The sequence below is a fragment of the Dipodomys merriami genome, unplaced genomic scaffold (genome assembly GCF_024711535.1).
Source record: "Dipodomys merriami isolate MVZ:Mamm:240054 unplaced genomic scaffold, mDipMer1.0.p SCAF_533, whole genome shotgun sequence".
NCBI classification, from domain to species: Eukaryota; Metazoa; Chordata; class Mammalia; order Rodentia; family Heteromyidae; genus Dipodomys; species Dipodomys merriami.
In genome coordinates this window covers 113,569-138,136 of record NW_027206106.1, presented here as the reverse complement: position 1 = coordinate 138,136, position 24,568 = coordinate 113,569, and the positions used below count along the sequence as shown (strand labels likewise).

The 24,568-nt window shown below is 40.6% G+C and overlaps 1 protein-coding gene across 3 annotated transcripts in view; it reads left to right on the top strand.

Moving 5' to 3' along the window:
* The window catches only part of Ranbp17 (RAN binding protein 17), a 210,906-nt gene that overhangs the window by 127,316 nt on the left and 59,022 nt on the right, over positions 1–24,568 (top strand). Inside the window, exons 16-19 of one of the 3 annotated variants that reach the window (XM_069999205.1) lie at positions 651–731; positions 9,171–9,234; positions 9,323–9,431; positions 21,548–21,651. The exons of the other annotated variants lie outside the window; for them this stretch is intronic. Coding sequence (XP_069855306.1) covers positions 651–731; positions 9,171–9,234; positions 9,323–9,431; positions 21,548–21,651 — 358 coding nt within the window. The remainder of the gene's footprint in view (positions 1–650; positions 732–9,170; positions 9,235–9,322; positions 9,432–21,547; positions 21,652–24,568) is intronic. 3 annotated transcript variants of the gene reach the window in all.

The window sequence follows — 24,568 nt, the reverse complement described above, 5'->3', positions numbered from 1 at the left end:
TGAGTAGCTGGGATTACAGGCACGAGCCACCAGTGCCCAGCTCAAAATTTCTTTCAGACAGAACAGTTAGTTTCAACAGGAAGCCATGCTGAGACATGTTTGTGGGACTTCTCCTTAAATTAGCCTTAATATTAGCAGAATTAACTGAGTTCTAATCATAGACGTATCTTTCTATATTTAGCTTAAATTTGCATGCCTCTACTTGTCACCCCACTGTACATGTGTGACAGGTAGGTAGTACTATCTTGTTTGAAGAGAGCAAAGGTGCATAAACAGTCCTGGTTACAGGAAGCTAGCTCTGTTTCGGCAGTGACTTTTAGCCTCCGTTTGACCTTTGCACTCTTGCCTCTATTATCTAATGTCTGTCTTGGTTACAAACAATGTTTCTTGGAAAAAGGATTTTTAAGTTTGTACAGTTTTTAAGTTTATACAATTATGTACCATTTGGAGAGCAAGGTTGAGTATGGATTGATTATGCAAAAATTTAAATGTGCTAGAAAAGAATTTTTAAGTGTTCTATTGGAAGTTGAACCTGCCTTTCATTTTACGATTTAGGTCATCTAATTTACATAAATGTGTATGTTCCTGTGATTCTCCCTATATAGGCAAATGTCTTACATATAATACAATTTTTTTTATTTTGTATTTAGTGTTACAAATCTTAAATACTGGGGAAGATGTGAGCCTGTAATTTCCAGGACTCTTCAGTTCCTAAATGACCTTTCTGTTGGATATCCTTTTCACTGTGTATCTGATACTATATGTAAACAACTAGAAACCAAGTTGTAATAGCCAGGTATTTTCCTTATTTATTATGCTTTTGCAGTTTTTTTTAATGAGAAGTCTTATACATCAGGGCATGTTTTTGAAATTTTATAATAGCTGTCAAACTATGGAGCATTTCTGAGTCATAATTGAATTTTTATCGCTGTTAGTTTTGTTTATACTCACCCAGGTTAACTATCAGAAATTCTTTTTCTTTAAGAAAGCATGTAGCTAGTTTTAAGGAGGTCAGGATGTTTTTAAAATGTTATAAACATTGTACTTCTAACAGCAAATACATATAACATATAACACATTTTACACATTTTATATATATATATATATATATATATATATATATATATGTGTGTGTGTTCTAAAGTTGAAGAGAGCATCATTTTCATGAGGGCACAAGGGAGTAGTAATGGGAAGAAAAGAATAAGCTTTTTTTATTGCATTTTTAATAGCCTCACCAAACCAATGTTCTGTCTACTCCTAAGATTTCCCATTACATAGTAAGTGTTTATATTTCTTTATCTAGCAGATTCCTAAAACTCAGACTTCATCCTTCTTTCTTACTAGATTATACTTGGTAGTTACCATTTTTATATTTCTTCCATTGGAAAGGACTGTCTAGATCATCTTTCATACATTAGCTATCAAACATATAGGTGCTGTGAAAACTAAATGCTGTTTTAGTTAACTATTAGCATTAGCTGATACTTAAATTCTGAAAATGGGCGGCTTTGGACAGAAACTTAATGTGGGTTCATTCCAGGAATGTGTTTGTATTCGTTAAGTTTAAAATTGTGTTCCTTGGAAAACCATAAAAGATTTCCAAAGTATTAGACACCCACTTTTGTGCTGGAATTTAATATGCAACTTTTTATTGGAAAATAATCGTCCTTGTCTGGTGAAATCCACCATGCAATATTTCTGTTAGTAGGTATAATGCAATAAAGACAGGGAGGGCTATTTATCACTACAAATTTTGAGGATTTCAGGATTCTTTTTATTATTTTAATATATTTCTTTGATATTAAATCAGAAAAATGATAAATTACACCTGTCCAGGCTGTTTTTCCTTTTTACTGGAAAATGATGTACAACCCAATTCCAGTGGTCATTTTGGCTTTTTGGGATATGTATTTTTTTCTTATTAAAAAAAGAACTCAACTGTATTTTTTTCTAACAGTAATGCTGAAATACTCTTTATTTCTAACATATGAAGTGGTTTATAAGTACTTCCTCGAATTGCAAACTCCGGCCTTTTCACAATGAATTACTTTAAGAACATATTATCTAGAAGGAAACCTTAGTTTTTTTATAGCACATAGCTATGGTTTAGATTTACTCTACTTTTGGGGTGAAATTGATATTTAATGTAAAGTTAATTTTATTTGTATTTTAGTATAATTTGCATAATGCATAATTTATTTGTGTCTGCTATTTAATGTGCTTTTCTACTATATATTTTATTCCAAATATTACAACCCTTTATTTCAGAAACTGTTTCTTTTCCTTTTGAACACTTCAATTTAATTTTTAAAAAAATCTTAATTTTCAGAAAACTTATTAGATAGAACTTAAAAGGCTGTAACATTTTAAACCAACAAATATGAATGATTCAACATAGGTGCATTAATTTATATTTTTTAACAATTATTTCAGGTTTGCATATTTAGAAATACATATTAGCTCAATTTGATTTCAGTGCTCAGTTATTTGAATTATAAATCATTATGTCCCTTCTAGCTGGTCATTCATGAAATATCTTTGAGTTCATTTACATAATGGAATATCTGAGTGGTGTATCTATTTCAGTGCAGTTGCTGCTTACCTAATGCATGTTGTGTTGATTTCAATCAACTTCTTTGTGACATATTTTTTAATCTTGATTTTAAAGCAGTGTGTTATTTCTGTGTTAAAAATAAGATGACATTCTCCAGCAATAGAAAGTTATTTGAGATAAAAATAATCATCTTATTGGCCTCTGTTAATGGAAAGCTGTTTGTGTTTTTTCTTTTCCTTTTTTTTTTTGGCCAGTCCTGGGGCTTGAACTCTGGGCCTGGGCACTGTCTGTGAGCTTCTCTGTGCTCAAAGCTAGCCCTCTACCACTTGAACCACAGTACCGCCTTTGGCTTTTTCTGAGAGTCTCACAGACTTTCCTGTCTGGGATGGCTTTGAACTGCAATCCTTGGATCTCAGCCTCCTGAGTAGTTTAGGATTACAGGCATGTGCCATTGGTGCCTGGCTGGAAATCTATTTCTATGTTAATATTCAAGACATTTTTATTTAAAATATTAGTAACAAAAACCATGCTATATTACTGAAACTTTCGAATGTTCCATGTTGCTTTATAGTAGATATCTTCAGATACTTTTGGTTTGGGTTTTGGTTTGTTTTTCTTCTAATCTGCTTCAGGTGAAAGTTATCCAGTGTTTGTGTCACCCAACACCAGTCTCTCTGCTTGGTACTCTTATCTGACTGGAAACTGAAATTGCAAAATAAGGTCCTTTTCAGGACTGGCTGGGAAGCCTTCCTCTGTCTTGAAGCGAGGTGGCCTCAGGTTCTAGCAGATCATAAAGAGACTAAGAGGCCCTTGACAGGCCCTCCTCTCTAAGAGGACCGCTGCCGAAGACAGGAGGCTGCCTGGCCCCAGTGGTGCGGGCTGAGGGGTCAGCGCTGACAAGCGCCATGAGGTGCATGAACGCAGACAGACACTTCCTAGCTGGGCATGACCGCACCAGATCAGACACGGCGCTGAAGTGGCTGTGCAAGGCCAGCCCTTCCCGCTCGGGAGTGAGGGTCCGGCCTTGTCTGACTGCTGAAGGACCAGCAGCGAGGGAGCGGCCCGTCAGATCACGTGACGGGGAAGTGCTGACAGGTACCCCTAACCCAGCTGTCCATTAAAGATTATCAAGTGATCAGGATTCTTCTGCAGTTGATTATTTACTGAAATTTACAGCAGCAATGCGCTTCACTTTGGGTCTCAGACACAATAATAAGGAAGAAAGTTTCGTTCTCTGTGGGCCCCTCAAAAGTTTGAGGAAACACAAAGTATGTTGGCTTTTACAAACAAACTAACCTCCCCCCATCAAAAAAAAGAATAGTTGTACAAGCTGGTGGCTCACGTCTATAATCTCAGCTACTGGGGAAGCTGAGATCTGAGGATTGTAATTCAAACCCAGCCCAGGCAGGAAAGTCCATGAAACTCTAACCTCCAATTAGCCACTAGAAAACCAGAAGTAGCACTGTGGCTTAAAGTGGTAGAGCACTAGACTTGAGCAAAGAGCTCAGGGACAGAGCCCAGGCCCTGAGTTGGAGCCCCATGACCAACACCCCCGCCTCCCCCAAAAAAGTGAAAATAATTGTACAGCAATTAATGAATTTGTTCAAACTCATTTTTTAACTTTTAGCAATATTTTTTTTTTTTTTTGTCGGTCGTGGGCTTGAACTCTGGGCCTGGGCGCTGTCCCTCAGCTCTTCAGCTCAAGGCGAGCGCTCTACCACTTGAGCCACAGCGCCACTTCCGGTTTTCTGGTGGTTTATTGGAGATAGGAGTCTCACGGTCTCTCCTGCCCGGGCTGGCTTTGAACCGCGATCCTCAGATCTCAGCCTCCTGAGTAGCTAGGATTATAGGCGTGAGCCACCAGTGCCCGGTGCGCCCGGCTTTTATCAATACTTTTAACAGCAGTTCTCAGGACCAATCACTTCTTTATGTTATTACATAAACACCTACAGAATTATGAGGTCCTAGTTCAAGGAACTGTAGGCCCCCTAGCTAAACATTATTAAGAATTTCAAGACCCCATCTTAAACCAAGGTCAGATCTTGGCTTAAACCCAGTATTTAAACCAAGGCCACATCTGCCTGGTACCCTGTACAAATGTGCAGCTCACACACACACATCTGCCTGGCACCCTGTGTAGATGTGCAGCTTACACACACACACACATCTGCCTGGCACCCTGTGTAGATGTGCGGCTCACACACACACACACACACACACATCTGCCTGGCACCCTGTACAGATGTGCAGCTCACACACACACACACACACATCTGTCTGGCAGCCTGAGTACATGTGCGGCTCACACACACACACACACACACACACACACACACACACACATATCTGCCTGGCACCCTGTACAGATGTGCAGCTCACGCACAGGAGAAACTGGCCCTGGCTGTCTACCTTCCACTTCGTCTCAGAGTAGTTCTCTAAGGTTTTGGGACTGTCCCCTTAGTTCTTACACCCTAGAATTTGTTGACTATAGTTTTTCTACACATACATCACAACCTATTTGCTAGTTTATTTCAGTTCTTTGGTTTTTGCAAGCCAAAGAATCTGTTCCTATCCAAGCTACCTGATTACTGTGATTATTTCATTTTCAACTCCATACTTTTCTGTCCATTTGTCTTTGCTTTGCTTCTTTGTTTTTGGCATAATAACTAGATCTGTATCTTTAATCTAGATTTGATGTCATAATGATCTTAAATTTAATTTCTCCGTAATAATTTTTATTAGCCCAATGTCAATTAACATCATTTATTTTTCTTTCTTTTTTTATAAATTTAACTCACATAACTTGTGAGCTAATTTTCTGAAAATCTATACATTAAAAATAATTGGCACTGTAATATAATTGGCATTGATGTAATATGGCTACTCTAAGGGAGCCCCATTAATTCACAGTTAGCTAGCTACAGCTAATGAGCAGGCCATTAAGTACAGAATAGTTTTGCATGTTTTTGATGGTTAGTTGGAGATAAGAGTTTTACAGACTTTCCTGCCGGGGCTGGCTTTGAACCGTGATCCTCAGATCTCAGCCTGCTGATTAGCTAAGATGACAGGCATGAGCCACCTGCTCCCAGCTCCTAAACATTTTTAAAGTACCAAGTAATGTGCCCAACCAGACATCCTTACTGTGTCTTTAACCTTACCTACCACTTTCTAGATGTGATAGTAGTCAAGAACCAGTAGAAGAGAAGAAATGAAGCAAAGATGTAGAACCGTGAAGGAGTAAATTGCGTATGTTACAGGAAATAATAAACAATAGCAATTCTGCTTTTTTGAAGCAATGTTAAAATGAATTCCTTTATTTCATGAATACCACTATCTACAGATGTTTGTGACCACACTGAAGAAAACTAGTTCTATCATACACCCCTCAGGCATGCATCTCTTAGCACTCATCAAAAGAAATGCTCGTTCATCTCTCTCTCTCTCTCTTTTTGTCTCTATCAGCCTTGGGAAAGTCTTCTCTTGATCTTTGCTACTTGGTTGTTCTCATACAAGGCCTAGGTAAGAGAGTTTGCTCTGCTGCTCTGCCGCCCTTCCTCGGGTCTTCCCCGGTTCTTTAGACCCTTGTCTCACAGTGTTACCCCTCAGGTGTTGTTTAGATGTCACCCTGCCTCTCTCAAAAGCCCAAATCGTTTCCACTTGTTATTTAGGCCAGAGCAAAATTAGGTCCTTTACAGTACTTGACTTACTGAGTTCCCCTATCTAATTTCCTGGCACCACTCAACTACAATTTGTACTTGATATTTGGACCAAGGTAATGTGTTTACCTTCCCCTTTCTGTGTTGCGCTGAATTGCCACATGTGCCGTTCTCCTCCCTTAATGCCTTACCACTCGGCGAGGTCTCGTCCCGATTTCAGTCCCTACCAAAGACTGCAAAGCCAGCCTGAAATACTTGTAAGCCCTAGTCCTTCGGTGCTGACTGTACAGTAGTTATTCAGAGTAATCCCTGCCATTCTCCTTCCAATCTCTTGTCTTGTGCTTAATGTTCATGAACACTATGTGCATACCTGCATGGCTGACGGGTGAATGTACTTGTGGTCAGACAGACTTGTATGTAAATCTTGACTCTACTTTTCCCCATGGGTGAGTCCTATTCAGAACTCCTAACACAGGTGCTGTTATTGCAGCTATTCAGTGTGCTTATTGCCATGAGCTACAGGCTATAATGTCACCCACTGCCCCACCCAGTTCAAATGGCACAACTTGTGAGAACTATAGTCTGTTAGAGCAGAATGAAAGTTAAAAGATCATAAGTGGGTCCATTTGGCTTTTCTTTTTAACATTACTAATCTTCTTAAGGCCATACTGGCTTTGTACTGAATTCTTATAAGGAAATGTAAATACTCAGATGAATTCTCAGTCTCTCCTTTATTGAAAAAAATAAAAATCCTTAATCGCTTTTTTCTTAGGAATGTAATTAAAAGGCAGTAAGTCTGGCCTTGGCACAAAGTGCACAGATGCAGTTCTGCAGAAAATGTGTGTTTGGCAGACGAGATTCTTCCTGTGAATGCTGTGTTTATTGCTTCCATAAATATTGTATTGTCAAAGCATGCCTTGCTGTTTATTAACATCACTGACAAGAAAGATCCCTGTTAATGGCAGTATTTATATTACCCATAGACCCTGTCACTTTTAACTTAGCAATTTTAAGAGAATTGTATATGGTAATTACTTAAGATATTTTGAAGTTTATTGATCCCTACCCCTGTTTAACTGAGTGAAATTTGAATGGCAGTCCTTCTGCCCGTGATTGATGATTATGAAAAATCATCAGACGTGCATCTTTAGATGCAGGAGAAAACTTGCTGCCTGTTCTTGTCCTTCAACCTGCCAGAAAGACTTGGTGCCTGAGTGCCTTCCAGAACCACACACTTCAGAAAGTGCGTGAGTGCTATAGCATCCTTAGAAAGTGTGGGTGCATGTACACAATTGCTGTGTAACTGTAGTGGTCACGTTACACGGCTTACATCCAAGTCATACGAGTTGTGTTTGGGGAAGTCATTTGCCTATCTCAGTAAACCTTATAGCTAGTACTAGTTTTGTACGTTCTTTGCATGTTTTACTTACTTTCCCTGATTTGGAATTGGCAAAGCCTTTTGTATCCTCTGATCCTCCAGACAATGCTGTAAGACATGTTTGACTAGGCTTCATTCTCAGTTGTTGGAAATGGAAACAAAGGTTTCGGTAGGCTGAGGGTGTTACTCAGAGAGGTCCGGCCAACTGAACTGAGTGTGGTCAGGTTTCTCACTGGATTTCTCACTCTTTGACACCGTCAGCTGAGGCTAAAATTGAGTACCACTCTGCAGGGGCAGTTTATGGATGTACCTTTTTGAAGATAATAAGAAGGGAAGGAGCCATTTTTGTCTTACAACATGACTGGACCCATGAAAGAGTTCTACAGCTTTTTAAAGAAATGCATGGGTCCGTCTAGAGGGGATGACCAAGATACCCTAGCTGTAGTAGAAAACACAAGAGTGTGCGAAGAGAAGGATGATCACATACTGATGAGGTGTGCTTCCAGTTTACCTGGTACTAGAAATCTTCTGGGCTTTGTAGTTATGTGGGTAATTCCTCAACTTCAGTTACAGTGAGCCGAGTTAACCTCTTCTGTGTGATCTTGGGCAAGTGATTCCGTTTCTCTTGAGCTTCTGTTTTCATAGCTACAGAATATTAATAATAAATCATGTTTAACCATGTAAAGATTGGGTGAAATAATATAAAAGAAGGCCTTCTACTTAAACACTTAAGAAATACTCATTCTTTTTAAAAACTTTATTGTAAAGGTGATATACAGAGGGGTTACAGTTACATAGGTAAGGTAATGAGTAGATTTCTTTTTGAACAGTGTCATCCCCTCCCTCATTTTCACCCAGAAGTATTAATTCTTTAAGCTATCCTTCAACACTTGGTGATGCAATTTTCTATATCCTCATAACTATATTCTGATCTTAGATTTCTGTTGAGTTCATTTGTTTCCTTTTGTGTGTGTATGTAGTATTGGATTTGAACTTAAGGCCTCTGGCATACTACCATGCGAGCCATGCCCCAGACCTTTTTGCTTTTATTTTTTAGAGAGATTCTTAAACCCCTACTGCACCCCCAGACCCAATCATGGACCATGGTCCTCTGATCTATACCTCCTTCATAAATATACACTACCATTCATGGCCCTCATTGTTTCTTAAAATTGAATAATTGTCTTTAAGAATTGCCTATTATAGGTCCTTTATAATTATTTTACTATGAAATAACATTAAATAAAAAGAAATTCCTGGGTTACAACCCAAAGAGTAGAGAGGGTCAGTTTTAATTTTCCACTTTCAAGACTTTAATAGTAAAAGAGTTCTTGTCTTAATTATAAAATCCATTCTTCTTTTCTATAACTAGAATATGTATAAGATGGAAAAGTAATTGCACTAGTTAATAATGTATTATCATTCTTAGCAGAATGGAAAATAATTCTACAGGATACTGTTGGAAATAATAATTATTCATCATAAATAGAAACTGATGCCATTGTAGTCCAGCATTATTTTGTGATTTATCATATATTGATAAGACCAATTCTTTCCTTAGATTCCTTAACTTCTGTTATACCTATATTCTTTTAAAAAAACTTGTGAAGATGGATGCTGTGAAATTCATGCTAAAAAACCACACGGTAAGTGCTCGTTGTTAATGATGACCAGAATTGTTTGACAGTTTAGGTCGACCGTTGGTAATCTTGGATGCTCTTTTGCTTTTGTTAGAGTGAACACTTCCCCTTTCTTGGTATCAGTGACAGTTACAGTCTCAGTGACCTCAGGTGCCGAACAACCTTCTACACAGCCCTCACTCGTCTTCTGATGGTAGATCTAGGTAAGGTGACAAACTGAGCTCTAAGGCGCAGCCTACGTACGCTTGTGTAAGTAAAGGAGCAGAGTCCAGTGGACAGAGCTTGTAACTTAGGCTTTGCTCTCTTAGACAGTTTTTTGTGGCATTCTAAGATTTGAGTGGTCACTAGTTAGTACCAAGACAAATCTTTATACCTAGGAGGTAAAGTCATTTCAACTAGTATTTGCCTCGATTCTCTACGTCAGCATTTATTTTCTGTGTGTCCTTTGACCCACTGATTTTAATTTCTGAATCCATAAACAGCCTTAAACACAGAAAAGCTTCATAGAGCATTTTTATAGTGGCATTTTAAACAGAGAAAAGAAAATGGAAATGACTTTGATGTCCGCCAGTAAAATTATAGCACATGTACTTAATAGAATGGTCTATGGTGGTTTGGGGCTTTGGAGTATGGCTCAGTGGTAGAGCACTTGCCTAGCATACACAGGGACCTGGATTCTATACCCAGCACCAGGCGGGGTGGACATGATTTAAGACAGTACAACATACGAACTTTTCTGTCATAACATTAAGAGAAAAGGTGAGGTGTTAACCGTGCACATGGAGTGATTGTGTATATAAGGGAGAAAATACATCAAAAAGACTCAAGTGATATTGTTAACAAGTGCTAAGTGGTTAATGTAGACATTGTGGAAAACAGTATAGACATACTTTAAAGATTAAAAATAGGACTGTTTTACGACTCAGCAACCCCACTACTAGATAGAAACATCAAAAGGAAGGGAACTTAGTCTGTAAAAGAAACATCTGCACTCCCATGTTCATTGCAGAGTTGTTTATAACAGCCAAGAATGGGATCAACCTAAGTATCTTAGAAGATGAATAGATAAAGAAAATGTGGTGGTATATTTACATAGGATTACCATACAGCCATTTAAAATGGAGGAAATCCCGCCCTTTGAACACCATGGATAAACCTGGAGGTCATAAGCCAGGCAGAAACATAAATTCACCCAAACTAACTCATAGGATTTAGAAAGGTTGATCTCATTAGAATTAGCATGGTAGTTAACAAGTGCTAGAGAAGTTGAGGGAGGTGATATTTTCAGAGCCTTGATATAGACATTCAAGTAATAAGGAATAAAATTCCAGAGATCTATATTATACTCTTGAAAAATGTTAAGTATCTTCACAAAATTATAACTATGTGAAGTAATGCATATGTTAATGATAATGCTGGGTTTAGTCATTCCTCAGTGTTGCATATGGTAAGTACGTAGCTGTCAGTTAAAAATAATAACTTTGTCTTTGGGTGGCATAGCTATGGATTTTCCCCATTCTGATTAATTGAAGTTTTTAATGTATTTCTTTTATTAAAATAACAATGCTGCATAATGTTTAAGTCATGTTAAATACTTTTTCTCTTCATTAGTAGTCCTGGGGATCAAACCTAATACCTTGTACATATTAGCCAAGCATTTTATAACGAAGCTGCATCTCTACCCCTACCCCAACATTGAACTTACCTGTCTCATTAAAATTTTGTCATTCTTTGTGGTAAAATCTTTGAAAAATCCTTTCTTCTAAAGGGCTTTGTGTTTGTTCATTTCTTTGATACTAAAAGGGTTAAACTCAGAACCTGAAATGTGTCTGCCACTGGAGCCACACCCCTGGCCCTGTTCTCTTTAGCTGTTTTTTAGGGTAGGGTCTCGTAGTTTTGTCCAGGCAGGACTATGATTCTCAGCACCTGTGCTTCCTGTGTTCACTGCAGGCAGGAGCCGCCAAACTGAGCCCCTTCTAGATTTTGTTGGAATGTATTTATATTATATATGTATATTTTATATATAAAATAAATTATATAAATAATATCAATTAGAACTTCTTACTCCTTTCTGACTATAACTAAATAACCACTGGGTAACTTTTCCCTCTCCCTTTCCCCTGTTTCTTTTTTGTGCTAATGCCAGAACTTGAACTAAGAGCTCCACACCCTCACTTGGCTTGGACTCAAAGCTCACAATGCCATTTAACTTCTGGTTTATAGCTGGTGCTCCACCACTAGAGACATGCCTCCAGCCTGGCTTTTTGCGAGTTAAGTAGAGATGGAGTCTCACAGACTTTCTGGGCTGTCTAGCTCTGAACTGCCGTCTCAGGCTTAGCATCTTGGGTAGCTAGAATTAGAGGCCTGAGCCACCAGTGCCCACCGCCCTCTCCTTCCCCACTGTCTCCAGCTTTGTAATGGTCATTCCATTCTCAACTTCTGTGAGACATAGATGTGAGATAATGCAGTACTCCTCTTTCTATGCCTGATTTCAGTTAATACAATAACTTCCAGTTCTATATCCATTGTCACAGATGACAGAGCTTCATTCTTTTAGAGCTTAGTGCCGACTTTCTGCTTACGCCCCGTGTTTCTTTATCTTTCCATCAGTTGCGGGATGCACAGGTTGCCTCTTTGCTGGCTGCTGTGACCAGTGCAGCAGCACCTGTGCGAGTGTAGGGGTCTCTTGGCAGACTGACTTCATCTCCTTTGGGTGTACTCAGTAGTAGAACCCCTGGTCACATGCTAAGCCACATTGCCTCTGATTTTCTCCACATCCTCACCAGTTTTTGGTCTTTGTCTTCTGGATAATAACCATTTTCTAAGAGTGATATTGTGCATCATTGTGGTTTTGATTTGCATTTCCTTGGTGACTAGTGATGTTGAACATCTTTCATACACTGTTAACCATTCATGTGTCTTTTTTTGAGAAGTAGCCATTTAAACCTATTACCCATATTCTAAAAAGGGTTTTGATTTTTGGTTATTTTACTCTTGAGTTTTTAAAGTTCCTTATATTTTGTGGATATCGACATTTTGTCAGAAAAAAAAATGCCCTGCAAGTATTTTTCTCCCGTTCTTCCATGTTTCTTTGCACTTGGTTAATTGTGCACAACCTTTTTATATGAATACCCTGTTTGTCTATGTTTTATTCTTGAGATCTTGTGGTTTGTGGAGTCCTGTTCAAAAACACCCTTGTCTGGTTTCAGTTTACTTTGTTATTTTTTGTGAAAAGCTGAAGTTAGGGTCTTGGAGTGGCACCGAATCTTTCTGTGGACTCCCATCTCGTACATTCGAATACTGCAGGCAAGACCAGCCGCTGTAGATGCACAAAAAGTTCCATCAACAATAACATCTTCAGAGACTATAATTCTGATTCCTTTTATTTCTCTTGCAATATATTGATTGATCTAGCAAGTTACACATGATTTTTTAAATGTGATTATAGAAAAAGAAAGAAGATAGTTTTACTTTTCACTCAAAAAAGACAGTGGACCTTGACATGGGAAGGTAACTAAACCCCTTCATCCTCCACACATATTATTTTTATGTACTTCCATGGAATAAGTCACCAGAAAAACAGTTAAAAGTTGTGAGGAATGCAGCTGGAAAGAGTAAGGAAATTAGTGGGGTTGATATCTAAGGAAAGATTAAAAGAACCATGTATGTCTAACTTGGCTAAGTGACAACTAGGGCTGGAGGCAAAGAGAATTGTCTATAAATATTTGAAGAGTTTATACCAGGCATGCAAAGCCCAATCATGTGCTACCTTAGGCAAATGGAAGATCTGAAAGACAGCTTTTCATACTGCACACTGTCCTCTTTACTCTTGACTGCTGCTTTGGCATGAAGAAGAGCAGCTCCAGACTCCATCCAGACTCTCACTGTCCCTGATATTCAGTCAGCAAGCATATACTGTGCTAATTAACCTCTGAGATCAGAGTGAAGCGTCAGGCATAGTGGACCCTGGCCTCAAAGGGCTTGAAAACCTGTATAAATTTCACTTAGTTCTCCATCTTGGGAAGTTCTCTCATACTGATCCTGTTACACAGAGTGAACAAAGTAGAGAGACCAAAGTTAAAGACAAATATATCCAATAGTTAATAGGATTTCAAAGTCCTTTGATATGTAAGTTGATGTTATTGTTCAAAGTGGGTTTTTTTTAAGGGGGTGGGGGTGGTAAATATGTCATTACTCCCGTTTTTAGATACCTTGAGTGACACAGAAAGAAGGCGGCCATTTTATGAGAACATAGGTAAAATTTAAAACGATAGCAGCTGTGCACATGGGACTTCAGCCTGCTTGAAAAGGAACTCATTTTATAAGTGGTTTTTACTTTTTTAAAAATGTGTAAGTATGAAGTGAGTTTTGTGATATAAACAGTTTCTTCCCTTTTCAAGATCTGGAGTTGCCCTTCTTCCTAAAATGTTGAGCCCTGTAGAGTATTGGCATTGTCTTTTTCAAACCAAGCCCCAGTAGATGTTCACTAAATGCCTACTGAATAAGTGGCAAACAAGTGTACCATAACCAAGAAGCCAGTCTTAGGGCTTCTGGAATTAGCTCTGCTTCTCTATGAGGGTATCTAGAAGTGTCTTTGACCATTGGCCCCCAAGACAGGGCAGCCCAGTGGCTGCTTACCTTCACTCAGGACTAGCTTCTCTTGGCCGTTCTTGTGCCAGATCATACATCTGTCGGCCTCTCCTCGAAGTTTTGCTCCTTTGCAGGTGGTCATTGGGAGAGCATTATTGAACAGAAGTTTGTATTATTTGAAAGCTTGTCTCAAAAGCTAGGTTGAGTGCCATACTGTTGTCAGAACTCCTGTAGATACGGCCTCATAGTTTTCTGTTGTGTGCACACTATGATGGAAAGAAAAAGATAAAGAGGAGTAGCAGAACAACACAGATCATGTATCAGAGAAAGAAAGAAAAGTACTGGATGGTGAGAACCATTCTCAAAAAACAATCTGAAGGCAAACTTTTTAAATCATTGATTTGGGGGGACAATAAGCATCAAATAAGAAAAAAAATTCCTAACCAACCTGTGGTTGCAAAAGCACTGGACGTGATTCTTGGATTGAAATATAAAGCATATTGTAATTGAATCCTACAAAATAAATTGAACATTTTTTGTATATCAGCTGTGCACGTTGAAGTAATTAGAAAAGGCAAACAGAATTGGGTGTCACATTAATTGGTATTTACTTTGAAAAGCATTTTGGTTTCTCTTCAATGATTTGTACTTTGTATGAATTTAATTAGATGCTATGTGCCCCAGGTTGTATTTCAGATGAAAATGGGGAATTTTGGCAACAAACAATTGAACTGTTTTATCAAACTGCTTTCGCTAGAGAAAATGATCGCTTGTATGAGGGCAGAATTGAAAGCACTTCATCATGAGAATGATGACATCTCAAAGCATAAGATTTGTTGGCTATTTCCTTTTTGAAACCCAAGAAATTATTAAAATGAATGCAATCGCTTCCTTCCCATGCACATGGCCAGTTGTCTGCGTTTGGATGTTAGCCCTTGCTCAAGCTCCCTGGGTTAGGTGAATTTTAACTTTGTCAATCCAATAAACTGAAAAGAACGAGCATTACCCATGCCCGTAAATGGAAAACTCCAAGGCGCTGTCCAGTGTGAAACACCTGAATGAATGAAAACCTTCTGTTATTCAACTTGAATGGAGATGAACCCGGCTGGCAAACACTGGAAAGGGAAGTGTAGAAAGAAACCAGACATTAGAAGCTTGGCAGTGGTGGCAGCACCAGCAGTTGCCTTTCCGGGGATGCTAGGATTGCTCTTGAGCTACTCAAGAAGCATGTGGGTAGAATTAAACTCCGTTCTCAGTGACTGAGCGGACACTGATATTAAAATGGTGCTTACGGGTGGTGAGAAACAGTTCAGTCTTCAGGGGTGATGGTAACGGTGCCCATATTCTCTTACGCCTTGTAACAGGTAATTAGTGCTTGAAGACATTGCTAACTTACATTTGAGAAATTTTATATGATAAGCTTATAGTTTGAATAAAAAAGAGTGTTCCAGAAATAGCTAGAAGTTAGAATTAAAATACACAAAAGGGAAATTTTTCTTTGCTTCATTACTAATACCAGCACATTCATATACAACTTTAGTTTGCAAACCCCTTTTCTGAACATTACCTTGTGTATCACAGGTTTCATTAAGCAGATAGTATTCCATTGTTGCTCTGCTCAGAGCGCTTGTCTTCCCACAGTTAATCACACAACTTCACCCACTTCTGCCCAACTGTGCCTTCTCCTTTTGCCTTCTCTGTCAATTAGGAAATGTAATTTTATCTTCCCTTTTATTTTAACTGTTTGGACCTAGTGATTGATTTGGGGCTCGGAGGCAGTAAGAGGAAAAAAGAAAGGATTATTTTCTAAAATTCTAGGAGATAAGCAGCTTCCGTTGTATTATCTGCCTTGTATAGAAATATATTTCAGTTTGATGGTTGGTGACAGTGAGCAGTAATTTTAAAAATCTGTTCTTACGTCTAACAATTGGGCAAAGCAAATTCCAAGGAAGATTCGGCAGGTGAGGGGTATGGTCAGAAGTAGCTACTGTTCCATGGATGGCATATTTCACCTGTGTCCCTGGCTTGGCAGAGATTTTTGGGAAGAGAGACTTGGCAGGCAGGGAGCGGGTGTGCGGACAGTGTAGAAAAGTGGGCAGTAAGAGGTAAAGAAGCATCTGGAAATACTTAGAATCTATAATGAGATAATTAAGACTAATTAGCAAGCCCTGTAGGCAGAAAGCAACCCATTAAGTCCACATCCAGTTTTAATAACTTACCTGGTTTTCAGGGGAGAATCCAGAGCACCCCAGGAAGAGATGCTTCAGGGTGAAACTTCTAGGCTAAGTTTCTTAGAAAAGAGCAGCAGTGCTCCTCACTGGGAATTGTGTTTTTCTTCTAGGAACTAAGCTAAGCAGTCTGGTTCCCTAGCCAGTGAAATTTCCAAGAGCCTCACTTTTCTTATCTGTCTGTCTTTAGGACTTGACCTGTTGTTGAGCTGGGGGTGTGGCTTGAGTAATAGGACATTTGCCTAGCACGGGCAGAGCCCTGTATTCAGTTCACAGTAGCAGAAGTCCCATTGTTTAGTCTCTTTCATACATCTTTATATCATTTAGAGGAATTCCCAGCACAAAGCAAGCATTTGGTAAATAGTAAGAAACATTTATTAAAAGTCAGACTCGCTGACTACCAGGGAGACCTCTAAGTGAGGGATGTTCAGGGCTGTTAATGCATCAAACCGTGCCCTTGGTATCTAGGGCTATTATTTCCCTATAGAAGCAAGCACTGACAACACTTCCTGACAGATACTGAAATACCCTGGCCTGCCTGAAGCCACAGGTCATTTCAGAGGTGGATGGGACTCCTCCACCTAGCGGAAAACTGGAAACAGGAGCGGAGGCCGCGTTTGGCCCTTGTTCAAAGGAGCACTTAGGCACCGTCTCGAGTCTTGACAAGAAGAACTTTGTGCTCTCCTACGGACGCTCTGGGTGCAGCTGTGGTGTGGACCTAAACATGGCAGGTTACGGACTCTCTGAGGTCCCCGCTGCCTGAATTTATATTTTTTGTGGATCAGCATCTTTATCTTGGAGAAGCGAAGGTTTGTTGGAGCAGCTCTGTTCCCAAAGGAAAGTGTACTGGGACAGCAATCTGTGGTCACACTTTATTTAACCAAAGTGCCAGTGGCTGTCATTTATGAAGTTCCAGCAAGGGGAGTTGCAGATGGCTAACCCCACACAGCTAGGCTTAGAAGGTAAATATCAATCTCTCCGTTACAAGCAAGGACAGCCAGGCTTAGAGGTTGGAGAGTCAGGACCCAGGCTGAGACAGACCTCCTGACTTGAATGCACTTTTTTCAGTACCTTTCTGTACCTCTCGCAATAGTTGAGACTTTTGATTGGGAGAACCACATTGAGAAAACAGAGTAAGATTTTTCTTTATGTATATACACAGTGAGCCCACTTCACTCACAGCTTGATACCACATGGTAGGTAAGTATTTCAAAAACAAACATTTAAGCCAGGCACTGGTGGTTCACGCCACCTCCTAGCTGCTCAGGAGGCTGAGCTCTGAGGATCGCAGTTCAAAGCCAGCCCGGGCAGCAAAGTTCGTGAGACTCTTATCTCCAATAAACTACTAGAAAACCGGAAGTGGCGCTGTGGCTCAAGTGGTAGAGCGCTCGCCTTGAGCTGAAGAGCTGAGGGACAGCACCCAAGCCCAGAGTTCAAGCCCCATGACTGACCAAAAAAACAAAAACAAAAACAAAAAACCATTTTGGCTGTTGGTCTTTAAGACAGGAGTCCACCATGTAGTTGCCAGCCTTTTAATAAAGACTTGACTTTAAAAAAAAAATTAATTTCTGCACACACATACTTTCCCTGGTGTAGAAAAACTCTCACTCAGTCCTTCATTATTGGTAGTTGTGTTCACATCACTGCATGATCTGCTGGACGTTTGCCTGGCTTTAATTTTGTGAAAATATGCCTTTAAAAACCAAGGGGCACTCAAAGCTAATGTGTCTAATTTAAATAATAAAGTATGGCATTAGTTCTGTTGTTAGCAGAAGTTGAGTGGTATAACGGGGAAAACACAAATTGCGTATAGACAGCATTGAACTCTGTGCCTACTGTATATTGTATGTGTAGGATTTGATTATATTCAGCCACTGTTTTTTGGTTTTGGCTTTTTGGTGGTGGTGGATTTGGGTGTATGTGTGAGAGAGACACAGAGACAGAGAGCGATACATGGGGAATGGAAACCAAGGCTTTGTAAAAGCTAGGCAGCGCTCTGCCACTGAACTACATCCACAGCCTTCTTGTTGTTGCTGTTTTCAGGTCAGGCTTTAAGAGCATGAGGACCTTAAATACTCACCTTTATTGAGCAACTGTCATGCATTCAAACACAGTATTTACCTAATAATGCCAGGCACTGGTTTGGCACTAATACTAAAATGCTAGTGCCATCGCTGCTATGTTCTGAGTATCCCCCTTTTCCCTCCTTTCTTTCTTTCTTTGAACTCATGCTTGTTAGATAGGCATTCTGAGCCGTGGCCCACACTTCTAGTCCCTTTCTGCATTGGTTGTTTGCAAGGTGGGATCCTTTCGTGTCTTGTTCTCCAGGTTAATAATGTTACCGTGTTTCCCCGTGTTGCAGGAGGTGAAGGCGGCCACCAGCCATTAGCTGAGATGGAGTCTCAAATTTTTTTCTGGGACTATCTTTGAACTGTCATCCCTGGTCTCTGCCTCCAGCGTAGCTAGGGTTACATACTTGAGCTACTGAGCCCAGATGAGCAGCTTTCATTTTTCCTAACATTTGATCTTACAGTAAAAGAGAGGTAGGTTTATCCCTATCCATGAGGGAACTAAGGCTCACAGAGATTCGAAAGTATCGCAGTTAAATAGTGTGTGGTGAAGTCAGGTAGCTGGGCCTGTCCGTGGAGAAGCCTCACTTCACACACCATCACAGAAACACAGCGGCGCACAGTTCCAGCACTCCAGCTATGCCCAGGGTACTGTCAGTGTGGGCTCATGGGTGATCATTTACATATGCATATTGTAAGTTTTATCTCCTTCAGTCCCCACAGTATCTCTGGTCAAATGGTGGTGGGTAATGGTATGATACAGGTAGTGTTACAATATTGCTGGTTTTAGGGAGCTATGCTTAAATATCTGTAATTCAAGATTTTTTGTGTGTATACTCCTACTGGGGCTTGAACTCAGGGCCTTTCCTTAGCTTTTTCCCTCAAGGCTAGCACCCTATTACTTGAGCCACAGCTCCACTTCTAGCACTTTGGTGGTTAATTGGACATAAGAGTCTCACGGACTTTCCTGTCTAAGCTGTCTTTGAACCACCATTCTCAGCTCCCAGCCTCTTGAGTATCTAGGATTACAGGCTTGAGGCACTAGTGCCTAGCTTCACAACAAACTTAGACTATCGTGAAAAGAGGAGGCAGAAAGGAGAGGGGACGGGGGAGGGCATAACTCAAAGGTAGAGTGGTCACGTAGCATGCATGAAGCCCTAGGTTTAATCTCCAGCGAGAAAAAAGAAACAGGCTGGGCATGATGCTACAGGAGACCAAAAAGAGAAGGAAGAATATTTGCAAAGGGACTGGGGAGCACGCACCTCAGCGCTCTGTGTAGGTCTGCTACCACCAGTCAACAGAAGAGGAATAACACGGCTGCACACCACCTGACAGAGGGCTTGTAATTTGGTCTGTGTTTGTCTTCACTTAGGATCTTTTGTCTAGAATAGCAGATTAAGAAAAATTTTGGCATGGTTTTGTCAATAAAGCCAAGTCCTTGACTCCGTTAGACTGCTGAAACAAATTACGTGAGTTCAGAGGGAAGAGAACCATCATAAAAAAAAAAAAAAAAAAAAAAAACAGCAGTTATCCAGATCAGCCACTCTTTAAAAAGAGTCAGGAGAGACCAACATCGTGGTCAGTGAGCCCCGGTTCATGGTTGTGGCCTGGGTGACCGGTGTGGCTGATCTCCCAAATGAGCTTGTGTACAGTGGCCTGCATTTTAAGCCCTGTGTCCCCAGCTATTTGGGAAGCCGGCTAAGGCTAGCCCAGGCAAGAAGTTAGCAGCCAGTAGCTGAGCATGGTGTCATCGCAGTTACTCCAGAGGTGGCAGAGGGAGGACTGGGATCCCAGGCTGGCCCGGAGAAACAGGCTGAGACCACATCCACATTGTAACTACAGTGTGGAAGGCCTGGGGCCTGGCCTGCACCCTAGGTTCCTTCTCTGTAAGGTCGTGGGTAGGTCGGGTTCTCCAGTGCTAGCAGGCATCTGAATCGCCCACGAAGCTTGTATTTGGTAGAAGTGTGCGTCTAACACGTCCCTCAGGGATGCTCAGGCTGCCAAGCCGAGGTTGAAGGCCTTGCCTCTCTGCTCCTGGCCCCGTCTTTTTATATATCTGCAGATGGGGTGGGAAGGACTGGCCCCACCCTGCCCTCCCCAGGTCAAGCCGGCCGCTGCATGCTCACCTGGGGCCCCTGGGCCCCTTGCCCAGGCAGTCCACCCCAGCCCTCACCGAAAGTGCCATTCCTGGGTCCCATGTAAGCGGGACCCGAATCCAGCCCTTGCACAGCCTCCACGCCCACCGGGAGGACTGTGCCCCTCCTAGCCTGTCGCTGATTCAGTCCAGTCTGTTCCTTTCCTGTTCACTGACATTTTCCTAAGAAAGCTTCTGGCTGCTGTCTCTTCTTGAGTTCTTCTTTCTTTTTTTTTGGTGTGGGGGGGGGGGGGGTCCAGTCGTGGGGCCTGAACGCTGGGCCTGGGCACTGTCCCTCAGCTCTTCAGCTCAAGGCTAGCGCTCTACCACTTGAGCCACAGCGCCACTTCCGGCTTTTTTCTTTTTGCTTATGTGGTGCTGAGGAATCGAACCCAGGGCCTCAGGCATGCAAGGCAAGCACTCCGCCACTGAGCCACCTTCCCAGCCCTGAGTTCTTCTTTCCTCCCGGTGTTCTATTGAAACATTCTAGTGGCACAGAAATGAGGTGTGCACCACATCACCCCACCTCCGCCCGTGTCAGCCACACTTAACCTTTCTGTTTCTTCATCAGTAAATGGGCTGGCTCGTGGTTCTTTGTGGTTTAACATCAACAAGATAATCCAATCTAATTTCCAAAGAGACTGCTTTTGAAAAAAATAGAAATGACAGGTTGTGTATACCTGTGTATGAAATGAAGGTTCTGCTTTAGCAGAAACATTGAAGAAAATTTAATGGAGGATTTCTCTTTTTCCTATTGTCCATAATGAAAAGGAAATAAAATGTGAGACGTGTTCCCGGAGAGGATAGAGAAAGTCCAGTGACACCTGGGAGACCCTGTCCTTTGGGGCATATAAAATTTCCTTTGCCATCTATATAATAAATCAGTTTGAAAAGGAACACAACTAAAAGAACAGTCAGGTAGAACCCTCTGGGCGCCCGAGTCCACGAGCCCTTCAGGTCCGTGGCACCTGAGAGAAGGGAAGAGTAGACCCTTGTCTGGGCGGCTTTGGCAGCAGCCTTCCTGGAGGCCGCAGACCCAGAGGCTGCAGGGCTGAGCTGCCGGAGGCATGAGCCTATTAGAGCCAATAAAGAAAATGGCTGGTAAGTAATTTTTCTATTTCATTTGGTGCAAAAGAGAAGGCAGAGCACCAGAATATTCAATGAGCCGAGGCACACATGTGGAAGGGTGCGACCTCTTCCTGGGAAGCTTTCTAAGCCAGGAGAAGCGCTCAGGGTTGAGGTTAACATACAGTAGTATGCAGGTTAAACCATGTGTGACCCTTTTATTTCTCTGATAGGTGAAGATGAGGATGAATTTGAGAATTTTATGCTGCCTCTTACAGTCTCTTTTGAAACAGTGTTACAAATATTCAACAACAACTTTAAACAGGAAGACGTGAAGGTGGGTTTTTGTCCAATGAAGAAAGATGATTTTGTTCTTACACGAGTTCCAAGGAGGGAGGGGGGGGGAGAGAAGGGAGAGAAGGGAGAGAGGGAGAGAAAGAGAGGGGGGAGAAAGGGAGGGAGAGAGAGAGAGGGAGGGGGGGAGGGAGGGGGGCACTCTGGGCCTCCTCAGGCTTGCCTGCACTCCAAACTGTACTTTTCAAGGGAGCCCAGCCCTAGCTTCTAATACAAATGGACTTTGAAGTCTGAGTGATATTGGACAGCCATCTCATGATTAGACAACGAACTTGTCTTTTAGAACATGCCTCGTGCGCACCTCTTAGACTAGACCTTGTATATGTCTACTAGAACGCACCTGTGTGTGCACCACTTGAAACATCTGTTCACTTATCTACCCTCTGCTGGATGTTTCAACGCATCCAAGTGGAAAATGCACAAAGACACAACATGCTTAAACACTACATCTCTAAATATTTTTAAACAAGAATTTATATAAATCAAGACTTTATTAAATGGCTAGGCATATATGTGCAAATAGGAGCTGGTCTTGAAGTATTGCATTCGTAACTGAACAGAGTGATTAGGATAACTGATAGCTAAATAAGGTTTTTATGTGCCTGTGGGAGCCATATTAGGATTGATTTGACAAGTCAGTTCAGCTGTGGCAACAGTCGTAATATCTAAGACCACATTATGTTTTATTAGTAAAATCCTTAAGTATAGCAAGCTGTTTGTGATAAAGCTGCCCTATTTTAACATGGGGGATGGGAACCACAGCTCTGCTACACAGAAATAGTATCTCCTGGAATTATAATGTATCGGGGCTATATTAAATAGATTGATGCTGATTATCATCTTTGAAAGAATCACAGATGCACTCCAAATAGTCCAGGCACCTTTGATGGTGATGCTTGAGTCAGACTTTATTGTTACATGGAATATGTTGAAATATTAACCATCTTTTGCATGGCTACTCTTTCCTTTCACCAAAAACAAAAATAAAAATAACAAGAAGAAGCCAAATGGAAAATGATGGCTTTCGATGGTATCTGTAGAATCTTCCTCAAAATATAATTCTCCAAGTGCTATAAATTTTACAGTTCTTAAAATGACTGTTTATCAGTGTGCCATGTTCTGAAACGATACAACTGGAAAAGATCTTGCATATTTTCTCTGTGTTTCCTGTATTGCTGAATTTTTTATCACAATTTCTATTTAGGTTAACTATATTTTTAGATGCCTTGCAAATATTTCTGCTGTCCAGTAAAGTCAGCTTGAAGGTGACTGTTGCTGCCCTTATCAAAATAAAGCAGTGAGCACGTTAAAAAAACACCATCTTTATAAAAATTACATTTGTCTCATTTGAAGATTTCATTATGTTCTAAGCCTGTTTTGATGTAATCCCATCTAGTTTGATAGAAACCGTCTTCCTAGAGTCATTTTTAATGGAGTTCCAGTGATACATCCCTAAACCAGCAAGTTCTTAACGACCCTGGAAAGTGACTGCTTGATTACACTTTAACGGTATTTGCAAATAAAATCACAAGTAATTAAGGGAAATCTCCAGGCTTTTGAGCAAGTCTGATGCATGATAGCTGCCTGATTCAGCTTCATCTAGAGTAATGCTGTGTAGGCAACAGCCACCGAGATCAATAGCAACGTAATGATAGTGGCAGAATTAAGTGAGTAACCTGAGAACTGTGACTCAGAATGCACGCAGCTGCCACAAGCCAAGGCCATACAGTGCACTCCGCGCTTCCGTCCTAAATGTTCATCAAAAGACGCCCTGCAGGAAAATGGAGTTAGATGCTCTTTATTGCTGATCGTGTCTCTTGCCACATTTATCAGGGAAATTGGATTAGCAGTTGGCAGCTGCAGGTAGACAAGATTCTGCAGTGATTAAATATGCAGCTTGGCTGCATTTGTTGTGACAGACCTTTAGTAAATTCTACTGTAAGCACCATCTGTCTAATTTGTGTAAAGAAAACTTGGTGCTTTAAGCTACCAGTAAAGAACTAAATCTGTTGCTTTATCATAAACAAAACTTTTGCACTAAATGCTTTTAAGTGTAATTTATTAGGTTAAGACTGTTTTTCTAGCTTGATGAGTAAATAATACATGCAAAGTGCTTTCAGGTACTTCATTTTGCAACTGCCAGAGATAAAAACAGTCCAGTTTTGTTCGTCAATAAAGTATTTAGTATTCTAACCCACAGGAGGTGATTCTGTTAAAATATCTCTATGAAAATGCTGCCAGACTGCCAAATTCATTTAATTTATAATCCTTACCAGAATCTTCTAACTCCCTATTTATAGATACCTTTCAAATGCAGATTTCAGGAGGTCTTAAACATTGAGGACCTGTGTTGCCAAACTGAAATATAGTTGTGAGGAAAGCAAATGCTGCGAAACTGTTTAAATTTATAGCTTTGTTTTCCTACTTAGTCCTAATAAAATTGAAGAGCATGTTGAATTTCTGAGGTTTTTCCCTCTTAAAAAGTGAAGGGGAAATAGGAAACACTGTGACAAATCCTAGCCCTAGAGGGCTATTTCAAAATGTATTTTTCTCCCTGTAATTTTATCCATAGTAAAATGTAGTGCAGTGCTCCCTTGAGCCATGAGCGTTTTTGATTTGGCCATGACGTCATTGTTGCAAGGAAAATGAATGAAAACTTCTCAGAGGAAGAGGAGCAGTTAAATAGGACCTTGCTATCTTTAGTCCCTTCGTAAAAACTCCGCGATGTTAAATTATTTAAAATCCTTGATTTTCAGCATGTGCACATTAAAAGTTTTCGCACTAAGTGCCAAATGTTGCAAACAGCACTTTAACAGAATGATTCTGCTTTGATCCCTGTAGCAGTTCCTGAATAATTTATCACAGGTTATTGCCTTAATTCTGGAGAGGGATAGAGCAAT